The 14,502-nt window shown below is 37.9% G+C and overlaps 1 protein-coding gene across 7 annotated transcripts in view; it reads left to right on the plus strand.

Moving 5' to 3' along the window:
- Window positions 1-14,502, plus strand: part of CNTLN (centlein) — a 213,942-nt gene that overhangs the window by 175,195 nt on the left and 24,245 nt on the right. For all 7 annotated transcript variants that reach the window (XM_044427774.1, XM_044427777.1, XM_044427780.1 and 4 more), the window contains 4 exons: window positions 4,740-4,837; window positions 6,317-6,443; window positions 7,914-8,051; window positions 8,487-8,672. In XM_044427774.1, coding sequence (XP_044283709.1) covers window positions 4,740-4,837; window positions 6,317-6,443; window positions 7,914-8,051; window positions 8,487-8,672 — 549 coding nt within the window. The remainder of the gene's footprint in view (window positions 1-4,739; window positions 4,838-6,316; window positions 6,444-7,913; window positions 8,052-8,486; window positions 8,673-14,502) is intronic.

The raw sequence follows: 14,502 nt of genomic DNA on the forward strand, positions 1-14,502 counted from the left end.
AAAATTTCAGGGAAAGACTAAATTAAGATACCCTATTAAATTATAATAGTGTTTATGAAAATTTAATAATATAGTTTACCTGTGGCATATATCAGTCCAGTACGTTAGTCTTTTCCCTGATTTTTTGTAGCCTATAGAATTGCAATGTCTGGGTCCATCTTAATGGAACCATGAATAATAACATGCAGGTAGAGAGGGCTTCATGATATTTGACAGTTGATAACAATATGAAATGGTCATTTTATTAGCAGCTAACAGGTGGAATTGTAGAATAAATGGAATTGGATTGACTGAACATAAGTACAGTTTTGTGTAAGACAGGTTTAAGATGAAACCTTGACTGAAATCTAGGTCTAGGATTTGATAGTTCAGAAGTCTTAATTCATCTGACTGACAAAGCATATGAGCCTCTTTAAATAAAAGTTGAACTTTTGCTGATTGGAAGACTGTTGAGAGTGAATTGCTGTAATTGTTTCAGTGTTCAACTAGGAGGAGGACTAAGGTCAAATTTCTACACAGTCATGGAACTGGGTGATTTTTGGGCAACTAGTGTCACCAAGTTGCAACAGCTTTGTGAAGAAATAATGAGCTGCTTGGAGGAATAGTGAGATGTAAATACAATAAGTAAATATATTGAATCATATAGTAGCTGTTTTTACAATGGTCTGAGAATCTGTCCTAAGCATTTGAATTAGAGTTATGCTGTGATTTACAACTTTAAATCACTAGAATTATTCCTTCAGTTCCTTCCCATGTTTAAAATGTAGCATCAGAGATGTTTGACTGCATAGCTCACCTGATGGCTTTGGATAGTCTTCTAGGCATGCACATTTCTATCCTGTATTTATAATACTCAAAGTAGCCACCTTGGTATACACTTAATTCAAAATACAGGAGGTAGAGATTTAAATCTTTTGGTTGCCTTTGATTCTTAATATTGGTTTGGACCTTGGTTTAGGCATACTTAGAGCAAAACCATTGAAATAATGGAGCTTAAATTAGGGTTATCTTATGTTGATGACTGCTTGTGCTTTTCTTCCTAACACCTGTGTGTGTGTAAAAACAAATTATGGAAGCAACAATAGAAGATGCCTATAAAATTCAGTGAATGAAATAGGGTGCCTCTAAAGTAAAACCTTATCATGCTTAGTCATGACTAGGTTAGGTTTATTTCACTGAGCCTACTATATAACTAAGACTGGATCTAATCCAATTATTTTATACTAACATGGGATTAATAATTTGCTTTGTGTTATTATTTCTGATGCCACCTAAAAACAATTCAGAATTGCTGCTGTCTGTCATAAGCCTGAAGTTAAAGACTGCCTTTGCACAAGAGATGAATTCCTAATTTTCCACTTTGACAGCATTTTTTTTCTTTCCTGGGGCTTCTCCTTTTAACTGGACAAGGCCCCTTCCTCTGTCTCCGGGGACTGCAGCTTGGTGATCATGAACACATCCCTTGGTGCTTCGTGGCCCTTCTACTGGTTTTTAATTTTTTATTTTATTTACGGCAACTGGGAGTCCAGCATACTGCAAAATGAAATCCTAGCCTGCAGCACCATCTTTCTACACAGAAATGTCTCAGGGGCACAAATGGCCCCCAAAGCTATTCTTAGAAAATTAAAATATGGATGATGGGGACAGTACATTAGTTGTCTATTGAGGAAAGGGTGCTGAAGCAGAAGACTATGGATTCAGAAAAGTGGTTTTATGTTATAGAACTCAGAGACCACACGTGGCTTGTACTTAGAGTTACTATTTTTCCGTCTCACCAGTTTGCCTTCTGGAAAATTGGTGCCTTGTGACTGGCCATTACGGTGGGCCTTTTGTGCATGCACGCCCTTCCTGGGCAGCCACTTTTCTAAGGGTGCTTCTGGCAAAATTCCAGATGAAGCCACCAGCCCCAAAGGTTGGGGAGCCCTGCTTTATTTGAGCCTAATCTTAGCAGGGTATTCTCCCTCCTCACACATGTTAAACATAATAAAACATTAGAACAAGGTTTACCTTCATAGCACAGTGATGGGGATCCTGCTTTACCTAAACAGCTTTTACTCGAATCCTAATTTAAAGCCCAGTGCTTTTCCATAGTCAGTGTATGTCCCTGATATAACTCATTGTTTATAAGGTTGCGTGCTTTTCAAGCAAGTAGATGGGAACAGCTGGGAACTTGCTTACCAGAACCAGTATAGAAAAGCACAATATAGATTTTTTTTTTCATATGGTGACTGACAGACTACAGCCACTCACAAGTTCTAGCTTTTTAATCCTTTGAGTACTCTTACTCGAATTTTGTCCAACAATTTTGGCATAAAGAATTAAAACTATAAGTACTTGATTAATGGTATAATTAACTTAAATGATGCCTCAGACTACCTGAGAACCTGTTGCAAAACCCACATTGTTTATACACATGTCTCAGTTTTGCCAGCAAGGCTTTGAATAAATAAGCCAAGATTGTACCATATTCATGTATCTTTTCCCCCCTCATTCCAGATTCCAAAGTCTAGCCACACAAGAAGTGGTTTTTGAGAACCAGGCTTCCTGCTTCTTAACACTCCTACCCAATCGCTGCTGGAAGAGATTTGCTTCATTTCCTTTCCTTTTCATAGCAGTGTTGTTTTCCACAGGAAGTGGCAATTTTTCCCTTGGATATAAAGCATGCTAACTGTTGTTATAACAAGCACTGCTGTGTAACTCTTTGTAGAGGCCCACTTTTAACACAAGTGTCCACTTCTACTTGGATATGTAAACTTCTTTAACAGGGTGTTACACTTTTCCCTTAATGAAGGTCAAACTGCACAAGTAGGCCTAAGGAACTTCAGTTATTATGCTACTGCCATCTATCATTTTAACTGTTTTCAGGTTAAATTTCATATATTTCAGGATCAGGTGACTTGTCCAATACAGAAATGCTGGAATCTTAGGCATGCTTTGACCACATGAAAACATTTCACTTAAAAAAAAATATAATAAATTACTGCAGCTTTCTGTGCTGTTCTGAAAAATCTTTTCCTTGCCGAGAGAAAGCCCCCGTTGAAGTGCACTGTAACACAAGAATTATGACTTACATTCCTTTCGTATCTCAGGAGTATAAACTATACATTATTCTTCATCCCTTACATTATGATTGTATTTATGAACACATAGACCCAATCTTTAAAAAATAGCGGTTAGACTTACTGCCACACTTTTGCCAAACTGCATTTGCATTCTTCATGAACCTGCTTTTAATTTTTATTTCATTATATGTATGTTAAAATGGGATCATTATAATCCCTGCCATGAACATTTAGAGAAAATCTGAAAATTTCAAGTACTCTGCATATACGGCACTATTGAATTTTAATTAACAGAACTGTCAGCATTTTATGGAGGCAGGTGGAGCAATATTTTAAAAACTACAGTTTACAGCCAACTCTTCACATCATAACCCAAACCCAAACCCTCTACTTCCCTGGAGGGGAGCTGTGCCATGTATAGTACATGACTCGCATTAATGTTAATGGGAATTACAAGCCCAATATAAGCATAAAACATTCCTGAAATGTTCTGGTTTATTTTAAGTCTTATCTTTTCACCCAGCAAGGTATGTACATTTCTTGAACATGATTAGTAGCAAAACCTGTAAATAAGGCTGCATGCCTATGGTAAACCAGGAGAGGAGGGGGAGGGTGACAACAGAAAACATCCTTTACTTTACTTTCAACTATTCTGTGATGCCATTCATTGACACTATTCCATACCACCAATTTTAACTGCTGATCACTATTAAAAATGTATTGTAAATAGCCGTCGTTTTTGTGCCTAGTTATTTTAGTGTGTGTGTTTGTATTGGTGACCAGTTTAATTCTTTATGCGAAAGAACTGACTAAAATACATAACTTGTTTTTCACCACATGGTCCCATGTGAATCTGTATGCAGGGCAGGTTTCTTTCTGGATTGTATGCAGGCAAGCCAGAGACCTTCTTGCAAGATGAGGGGTAGGCAATCAGGAACCACCCCCGCACCGGCCGCCCCAGCTTTTGTGTACAATTCCTACAGGCCCCAGCCTGCATGCCAGTGGTCATGAAATATGGGAGTTCTAGTTTACCTACCCTAGATCTGTATTTGCTGCTAAAATTCTAAACCTACTGGTTTTTGTGGTTGGTACGAACAAGGGTTTGACAGAGAGGACAGAATTGGAAATGAGAAAGGGAAGTGGTACAAACAAATATATCCATTCCTCTCTGTGACGACTGCTGCTAAGAAACTACATGGCCAAGAAAACCAAAAGCAGGATCAGCTTCTCTTCTATTACACAGTGTTGCAACTTTTGGCAATCAAAAGATGGAGAGGTAACATAGGCCTCTTGGACATGTGCCTTTTGTTCCCCAGCCCTATCCTGTAAGCAACCTGCTTAGTGGAAAATTTATGTAAGCTTGGCTTATCAGAGTTTGATATTTCCTCTGCCAAATAAGGTAGAATCTCTGTGGGCCTGTGCTGAGAACTACCAATTGTGAAGTCAGAGATATGAAACATTTGCAGTGTGTTTTAAAGGGCACGTTTTGTAAGTACAAGGAGGGTAGAGATGTTCTGTTGTATTCTGATGCTCACTAATGATTGTTTTGTAGTAATCAAAATATACTGAGCTGTTAAACAGTAAATCTTTTGTTTGAAAAAGATCATTATCAGTTATAATTTGGATAATCCTAAATCCACACTATTGAGGCTTTAATAAATATTTCATTCAATCTAGAATGCAAATAATGAAATCACTAAACATTCATCAGTCATTAAATCTTTGAAATATGAAGTCCAAGGAAAAGAAGAACAGATGCGGGAACTGCAGGAAAAGTAGGTTCACTTTGTCTATCTGTTGTGTTTGCTTCCCCCCAGTGGTAGAAATGTAATTGCTCTAATAGCATTTCAGATCAAGTATGGCCATTTTACTGCAAATGATCTTTCCATGTGTTTCTTTTATGTTGATTTTTCTATATACTTCAGGTGTGTATCATGTAGTTGACATTAAAAAAACTCAATAAATTGTTAATTACTACAATTTCTATATAGCAAAATGAATATCAACAGTCACATTTCAGATTCCATAATAGACTTGGTTATCCTTGATGTATATTTAAATGGGTACCTTAGCACAGCTAAAAGCAATCTTTCAAATACAGCAATTCTTTGCCTAAGGGCTAAGAAGCATGTCAAGGGTTACATGCTTAAACTGGATTAAATATCCAGTTTTACAATTGTAAAAAGAACAGTTAAATTTATTTTTTATTTGAGTTCATATTTGTAGATGGTTTGTTGAGTTAAATGTTGAAGACACAAAATATTCATGAGTCAGTAAAGTTGCTACATACTAATGGGTAATCTTGAAAAATAAAAGTATTTTTATTGGCATGGTTCTTTCTTCTTAAATATCGGGATAACTTTAAAAGGCTTTAACAAAATGTATATTTTATTGATTAAAGCCTTAAGATACACCTAGCGCACCCAGTAGCTCTGTAGTTTAGATTTCGTATTCAGATATGTCTATGGGCTCCCATTATTTTATAGAGTAAATATTGAATGTGCTTTGCTAGAAGTAATCTGCTTGATTGCCCCCAATACGCTGATGTGTCCATTCAAATGTAAATTCCTCCCATCAGTTTTTACAATGCTGTAGTTTTCTTGCTGATTTTATGTGGTACTGACATGATATCAAGAACAATGTATTGTATATAATTATACTGACTTGTTTTATTTGGGTCAAATAGTTTTTCGACAGGTTTACAGTTCAAAAGTAATGCCTTTCTTTTAAAAGTCATATGCCAAAGTAGTATCTTTAAAATCACTGTATTTTTAATAGATAATACTAGTGTATTTTTAAAAAATTCTCTTATATTGTTATAAAGGTTTTTCACATACTAACCTATGATACATAATCATCACAGGCAATTCATCCCATAACAGCTTTAAATGAATACTTTATTAAATTCATTTATTTTTCTTTTCTCTGCCAATCTGCACTTAAGTATTATAATATTCTGCTTCCACTTGCTCATAATTAAACACTCAACTTAGTATGGTTTGCTGTAAATATTATATTTATATTGCTCCATATTTCTGGTATAAAAATATGTTACTTAAGATTCACAAGTCCACAGAGTTTGTCTGCTTTGCCCTTATATATATAGAATATGTCAACGTTTTCAGCACCTTTGGATTGGCAAATGGTATACAGATTAGCGCTCACTGTAGTCATGTATTTTAATTATTCAAAATAAGTACACGCTAGTACTGTTCCATAATTCTGTGAATACTATATTTCATCCCTATTCCAAGGATTTCTCGAATGGAGAGAGACATAAGTATGAAAAGGCATTTGATAGAAGATTGGAGACTGCGTATGAAAGCAAATCAAGAAAAGGAGAAAAGCTTTAATGAAACATTGCATACTCTTGAAGAAAAGGTATTTCATGTTTGTTATTCATTTTAATCCAAAAAATGGGTTTCACTGACACACACGTACATGCACACACATCTAGTCAGCCATGACACTATTACAAGTTTTGAACATCATATGGATTTAAAAAATCATTGATGAGTATCCATTTAAATTTCTGTCAGATTTCTTTGCTTAATTGTAATCATCATAATAATTCCATTTGTATACAGAGATAGTAGAACTGTGCTCTGAAAACAAAACAAAGCAAACACCCCAATTTAACATGAGAATGAAATGTTTCCTGTCTGAAATTGTAGTACAGCTAGCATGTCACATGTTGGGAAGTTTCCTAAAAATTAGAGATGAAATAAGATTGTACCTGTCATATAAAATATATGTAAGCTGTCATAGAAAGAAAAAATACCTGTAAATTTGCCTTATCATAATATTCATGTGTCATCCCTTTCGCTATTATATATTTAATGATTCCATTTTATGCTATTCTGCAGGTGTTTTCCCCATATGTATTTTATGAATTTTTCAGATGTTCAGAGGTGATGAAATGGCACCTTCCTGACACAATCTGTGCAACACACCTTGTCCCTTACTTGCTAGAAAACAGGGCACATGTGTTGGTATCCCTGAGGCTGCACACTGTACAAGCCTCAAACAGAAATAGTTCTCAAGGCAAATGCCACTTTGATTCCCCTTAAAATCAGGTGTTGGCTGCCTGGCTCAGTAGCCTGCTCTGGCAGTCGTTAAGCAGTTGTCAGTTCCAGAGAGAGAGCTACTCTCCTGCCCTCTGTGTTGGAGATAAGATGTCATTAAGAAATCTGGCAGAGAGAGGGAGGGGGGTGGGGAAATCACAAACATAATGAAGGCCATGTGAAATAAATACTTGTCTTATTGCTTTTTAGGTAGTGGGGGGAAGCATGTTAGAGATCGTTGGTGTACTTTAATTCTGTTTTGCTTTAAGTCTTACATCATTTAAGTCTTGCATTTTTCATGTAATCTGAGGGTGAGAAAATTTCTACTAACACTGTATTACATGGAAGCTTAATGAAATTTCTTTCATAAACTGATTCTAAGTCATGATTCATATGGAGAGCGAGAGAGAGAGAGAGAGAGAGAGAGAGCGAGCGAGCGAGAGAGCGCGCGCGCGCGCGCACTACTGGTTAGTAGTTTTCAGTTTGTATGGTTAATGTCACCTCCTATCAGAATCTTTGTGTAGATTTTTTTCTCATGTTAACATCTGGTAGTTTTTAAATGCTGATGAATTTAGTTGTAACTAAAAATTTGTAGTGATGTAGCAGTAATGTGTGAACAAGTGATAGAGATTTCAGGGGGATACAATTCATGCATTAACAGGTGCTAGCCTACACTTTCACCTAAATCTGTAAAATTAAATGTTGTTAATGAAATGTTTTCAGGTCTTTCATCTAAACAATTCAAATATTTTCCCTAATAACCTTTATTTTCTGGGTATTACTTCAGGTCAAGGCATTGACTGAAGATTGTTCAAACAAAAAAGCATCAATTGATTCACTAAAGCAAAGGCTTAATGTAGCTATGAAAGAAAAGGCACAGTATGAGCAGATGTATCGCAAAGCTAAAGAGGAGTTGGAGAAAAAGGTATATAATTACAGAGTTTCCAGATTTAACATATAATACTAAATTCCTACCTGAGCTTTTTCTGTGTACAGTATTTCTTACAAATTAAGATGCATGTTGTCAAGAATAACATTTTTATTATGCCTATAGCAGCATCTCTGTGATTTTAATTCAATTATTATTAGTATTATTTACCCCATAGCCAAAGCTTTCCAGGTGGTTATCAACAATCCATAAAACTAGACAATAAAATACAATAAAAATACCATAAAATTGAAGAATAAAATAAATAAGCCCCACATAGAAGGCATTGCAGGTAGTGATTTCCACCTTGAGCCTGTGTAGGGAAATTTTATTGTGTTTCCACAGAAATGACAGTCCTTTAAACAGTGTGACATCGTTTCTGGATGCTCTCCTGTTTCGTTCAAGTACAATTTCAATGTGGCTTTATTTCAGGAGATTAAAGTTGCCAATCTTGAAGGTAAAATGGCTGAGGCAGAGTGTGCCATGACCGAAATTGAAACTACCGCCTCTCAACAACTCCATGGCTTGGCAAGGCAAAGTGAACAGGCACTCGAAGCAGTGCAGAAGAGGTTGATAATGTCCAATGAAAAAGTGGAAGAGTTCATCACCTTTGTGAAGGTCTGATGGTTTTTTTCAAAATTACCTTCTGGCTTTTGCCATGAGCTCAGTCATGTGCCATTCATGTACATGGTTATGTGAATTCCAGATGCAGGAAGTTTTGCATGCTCTTTAAGCATGTTATGCCTGTGGCCGATACTTTGTGATATTATAGTGTAAGAACTGGTATAGTTTCAGAATGGAAGAGGCACCCAGACAAGCTTACACCTACCTCTGGGGGCTATCCCATTTTTGTGATAGTGTTCTTTCAGTTTTGACTAGGGGCTGACCTGAAACAATTCACTTTTTCATTAACATTTCTATGTTGTTGAAGACATCTTTTAAATAACCCGATTTACAGCCCTTCTCACAAAAGTGTTGATTTATTCAGTTGCAATGTGCTGTCTTGCTCTCAATTTGAAATTGCTTCACTTACCTCAGATATATAATCATAAAGTCAAATATGAATGACTATGTAGAACTCTATGTAAAATATACCTGCCACAATTGACATAACATTGTAGGCAAGCAACTACTGGATACGAAAATCTTCTTGAATGGTTGCATTCTGAAAGGCCATGCTATATCTCTATTCGTACATAGGACGCTACTGAATAAACATGATTTAATTAATTTATTTACAGAGCTCCCTTCCATGATTGTTCACTTCTGAGGCTTGTCCTCCAACTTCATCCACTGGAACAGTATATATTGATTTATTTATGTGCAGGATCAGCCAGAAAGGCTCTCAGTGTGGCTTACAAAGATCAATAATAAGATACTCCCTACCTTCAGGCTTAGAACCTAAAAGATCTGATAGAGAAAGGGATTAGGAAGGAGGCAGGGAAAAAAACAGACACTAGACTTTAGTTACAAAGTTCAGTAGGTCATGGATCTGGATCTCACCCTAATAAAGGGCTGCTTCTCCCTTTGATGACCTCAGCAATGTTGAGAAGGAAGGGACTGTCAGCCGGAGTTGTATCCAGGTGCATTTGGGATGCCCAACTGCTGCTGCCGCTTCTGCCTCTGATGGACTCAAGCACTTGGGCTTTGGGACATTAGCATTTGCTGGTTATGATGTCACAACAAGAGAAGAAGACAGAAGAGGATGGTTATCGGCAGTATTGTTGTGAGAAAGCATGAGATGGGACTTATGGCTGGCTGGTGTAAAATGAAAAGCTAGATTTTCCATTTGCAAATGTTTCACAAATAGCACTGTATGCAGTGATAACAAACTCATCCTGTCAGTGTGGATCCTGACATAACCAAAATCAGACCACCCTGGCTGGGGGAAACGCAAGGTTTATGCAAATACAAAAACCTCACCAAAATACTGTACAAGAGAACTGAGCACGCTTATGGATCCCTGGGAGTGGTTATTGTTATGTGCAGTCATCTACAACTTACGTCGAGCCTATTAGTGAAAGCCCTCCAAAATGTCCTATCCTTGGCAGTCCTGCTCAGCAATAGTAAACTCAAGGCTGTGGCTTCTTTAATGGAATTGATCCATTTCCTATTTGGCCTTCCTCTTCTTCAGCATTTGTCTTTCCCTAGCATCTCTGTCTTTTCCAGTGAGAGCGAAGTTGGAGGGACAGTTTAAGGGAGGAAAGGCAGGAAAGGAGAGGCATGGAAAGGACTGTCTCAGAAAAGGACATGGCTGGCTGGCTGGCTGGCTGAAACTTTGAACTTGTACCATCTGTACTGAAACATTTTGTTGAAAGCCCTACCTTTTGTATCTAGCAATGTTAATCTCAAGCATTTGAAGTGCCCTATCCTGAGTGGCTGGGATAGCATTAGGGTTAACTTTTAAATTGAATACAAACATAAAATTTCATTAACATATCCAGAAATAAAAATGCATACAGGCTCATACCACTCTACATGTGTAATCCTAACCTTCAAATGTCAAGGCAAACAAACATATTTGGTTTTGAGAATTATGGAGTATGGCATTTTGCTCACCTCCAGCTCCACACAGTTTCTGATTGTGCTCTCGGCACTGGGACAGCATGAAATGGGTAGCTGCATTATTTTTTTTCCAAAATATTGTCAACAGCAACACCTTCTCATCCTATTTTGACTGATTACAGGAAGAGCTTTGACTATTTGGTGGTATAAAAAAGTAATTAATAAATACATGGAGTCAGATGAACAAAGTTGTGTTGCTGTTTTATAAACTTTGATGGATTACAGCCTAAGCATAATGGCAAAACTAGACTGATGATGCATTTTCAGAATCTCTTGTGGGTTTTGCACTGACTCTTTAGCAGCTCTACTGGGCTGAAGACTGGGGAGGGGCTGTTGATCTGGGAGAGAGTATTTAACACTTCCCTATCCAGCGTGACCTTTCTTCAATATAAATTGCCTCCCTGCAGAAGCTGTTATTAGCCATGCAGGCCTGGAAAAGACAGGTTCAGTGCTGTTTATCTTTTTCCCCCTGGGGTACTAAGAGCAGTATTAAGCAGGAAGGGAGTACATGTGAAGGTGGGTCATATTAAAATAAATATCATAAGGCTAGTTTTGATTTTATTTATCTTGGAATGACCCTGCAATAGAATATCTTGTTTTCACTATTAACAACACCTCTAATTTAATAGACTTTTCCAAATAAATGCCATCTCCAAAATATCATAGTTGTATTTGCTCTCTCTGTTGAATAAAAGATCAGTGCCAAGTTGTCAAGAGCAAAGGTAGCTAAAAAGCAATTGCCAGCAGGAGTGAAATTAATAAAGTCTAAATAAAATTAACTTGCTTGCTGACAACCTAACAAGCTAATTACTACTTCAGATAGTCAGTAATAAGCACCAGTCAAGCACACAGGTCCCTAAACCAGCTGAATGGCTTGCAGAGAAAGAAAAGGGAGCATGTTAACTTGAATGATACTGTGCTATGTGCATGGAAAAGTTCAGCACAATCCTGAGCAGTCGTACTCATTGATTTCAGCATAAGTTAAGCACGTTTTTCTGCACATTTATTTATTTATTTATTTATTTATTTATTTAATGTTTTTGTATGCCGTCCCCTTGCTATATAGCCTCCTTGCTATATACTTGGTGCATACAATGAATTGGAACCAGTTTAGCAGTCCAGTTCAAACTTGTATCTTTGAAAAAATGAAACGCTGCTTTGAAGAGTATAGGACCTCACCACATGAGAAGTTTCCTTTCTTCAGCTAAGAAAGCCCATCAAAATCTACTCCAGGGTCCTATCTATAGGATATACTTGTCACAGCAATCCAGCTCAAAACAGCATTCCTATGGTGTTTCTCCCATGGCACTATAATAGTTTATATCATCCCCTTTTAGGTGTTAATTAACGTACATGACAGAATGTTTGTGCTATACTCAACATTACCTGTGCATGTTCACTCTGCTGTTTGGTATATCCTCAAGAATTAATATTAGCCAACTCAAAAATAAATGTCAAATCAGAATGAGAGTACCAGCAATTTTCAAGCTCATGAAAATTCTCTGAAAGTTGCAAAGTAGCCATTGCTTTGCAGCAGCACCACTTGTTCTCCATCTGATTTTCCAACCCTCTTGAAAGGGAAAACTACAGATTTCTCCACAGAATACACATCCCAGTACTGACCTAGGGGTGAAAATGCATGGTTTCTGAAAAATGTACATGTGAAGTGTGCATTTTAAATGCATTTCCAAACATGATAACAAATTTGGGAATTTGTAACCATCACTCCTAATAAATAAAATTAAAAGCACCTCTGCATGTGGGATTGTGAACATGATATGTGCACATGATTTGCAACCACAAATAAAGTTCTTGTACGTTTACTTTTAAAGTAATGCTACCAAATTTACTAATGAAGGGGCGAAATGAAAGATTTGTGTTCAGAGAGTGATCCAGTACTGCAATGACACTTGGACCATAGATAAGCTACCATTGTGCCAATGACTGGCTATCCAATCCGTCAGCAGTAGGAACATGTGACCCTCCAGATGCTGCTAGATTTTAATTCCCATCAGTCCAAACCAAGATGATCAGTGGTTGGAGTGATGGGAATTGTATTCTGACAGTAACTGGAGGACTACGAATTCCTGCTATACAGGCTCACCTCAAGAAGAAGGGAAAACGTGCTGAAAGACAAATGACAATATACTGCAAAGGAAAATGGAAGGCACTGCAAGCATGCTAGCCTTGTCTCCAGTACCCTTGTCCATGCTGCCAATACCCATCAGTCCTGAGAAAGGGTCTCCACATTGCCCAGAACTGGACAGAGCCAACCCCCTCAACCCACACAGGGTTACCTGCTAACTCTCTCAAACACAGAAAGAGCATTAGTGATACACTAATACTCTTTACTGAACAATACTAGACATGGAGTGGATCCTGCAAAGATAAAGACATGTATGGTTTTGCAATCCAGATACTACTGTTCTGGTTGGTAGTTTTGCAGAGGAGAAGTGTCATAATTAGGAGTTCTAATCCACATGGAACTGGAGGTCAGATGTAGGTTGTACCTGTAGAACAGCAGCCTGCAGAGCACAAAGAAAGACTCAAAATAGTAATGGGAGATTGTCAGCAACTTGAGCGTGTAGTGCTTGAATTTGGATGCATAATAGATGTTTATGAGGGGGTGAAAGGGAAGAGTGGGAGTACCACTGGAGTACTTTGCCAGTGCTAATGCCTCCTTGCCCATAGAGGAAGGCTATTGTGAGCGTGACTGTGTCTCCCTGTTCCCTCTTGGGGGCTGCAGTAGAACACAACGGTTGCAGTGGAGTGCCTGACCTTTTCTAACCCAGAGCTGGTTTGCATGTGGGAGTCGAGCTCCCAGCTGCTGAGGAGAGGGGGAAAGAGATACTGCAATGAAGTTTAGGCAGTGCAGTGCTCAAATGGAGCATAGTGAGATACACTTGTAATGGTTATACTTTAAGAACACAAGAGCCCTGCTGGATCAGACCAAGAGTGCAGCCGTTCCAGCATTCTGCTCATGCAGTGGCCAAGCAGCTGTGCATGAAATCCACAAGCAGGACGTGAGCACAGCCACTCTCCTGCACATGTCCTCAGCAACTAATGTACATAGGTGTACTGCTTCTGATATTACGGTAGCCCATAGCCAATCAGACTAGTAGTCATTGATAGCCTTCATGAACTGATCCAGTCCTCCTTTAAAACCCTCCCAACTGTGCTCATCTCTGTATTTTCTGAAGTGAATTCCATAGCTTAATGATGCACTTTGTGGAGCAGTACTTCCTTTTATCTGTCCTGAATCTTGCAGCAACCAACTTTGTGCCTGTGTACGTAATATGTAAATATGGATACTGTCCGCCTGCCTGTTTCCCAGTCTGTTTGTGCACGTCATTTTTGTGCTGGTGTTTCTAATACATGATCATAATGCCATTTATAATACAAGATTGTGTTGCTATTAGCTGCTGTCAAACCATGTTTGACTTAGGGCCACCATATGAATGAATGTCCTATCTTTGACTGCCCTGTTCAGATCTTGTAAACAATATTCAATTAGAAAAGTGGAAATGAAGTCCATCACTCAGATTACTTACAACAGTCCTCTGCTAATGCACTAGAGCTTACTGTTCCCGTTCAGCCCCAGAGACCTATTCATCTGTTCTTCAAGGTCTCTGGTTTTGCAGAACTCAGGGAGTTACAGGAGTGAGTGGGAATGCATCCCACCAACAGTGTCTCCTTTGCTTGTAGACAAACCTCATAGGAGAGAGCCCTTTATCTGGAATTTTTCTAAGCCCCACAAAATGGAATGTTTGTAAGTACTTATTATTATTAATAGCTGCATTGAAAAAACTGAATGGTTGCCCCGGCCAAATCTCAACTACCCAACTTTTTAAAATATCAATCTAAAAGATATTCATGGTGTGTG

Source organism: Varanus komodoensis, unplaced genomic scaffold, assembly GCF_004798865.1.
Source record: "Varanus komodoensis strain SLA01 unplaced genomic scaffold, ASM479886v1 scaffold19, whole genome shotgun sequence".
NCBI lineage: Eukaryota > Metazoa > Chordata > Lepidosauria > Squamata > Varanidae > Varanus > Varanus komodoensis.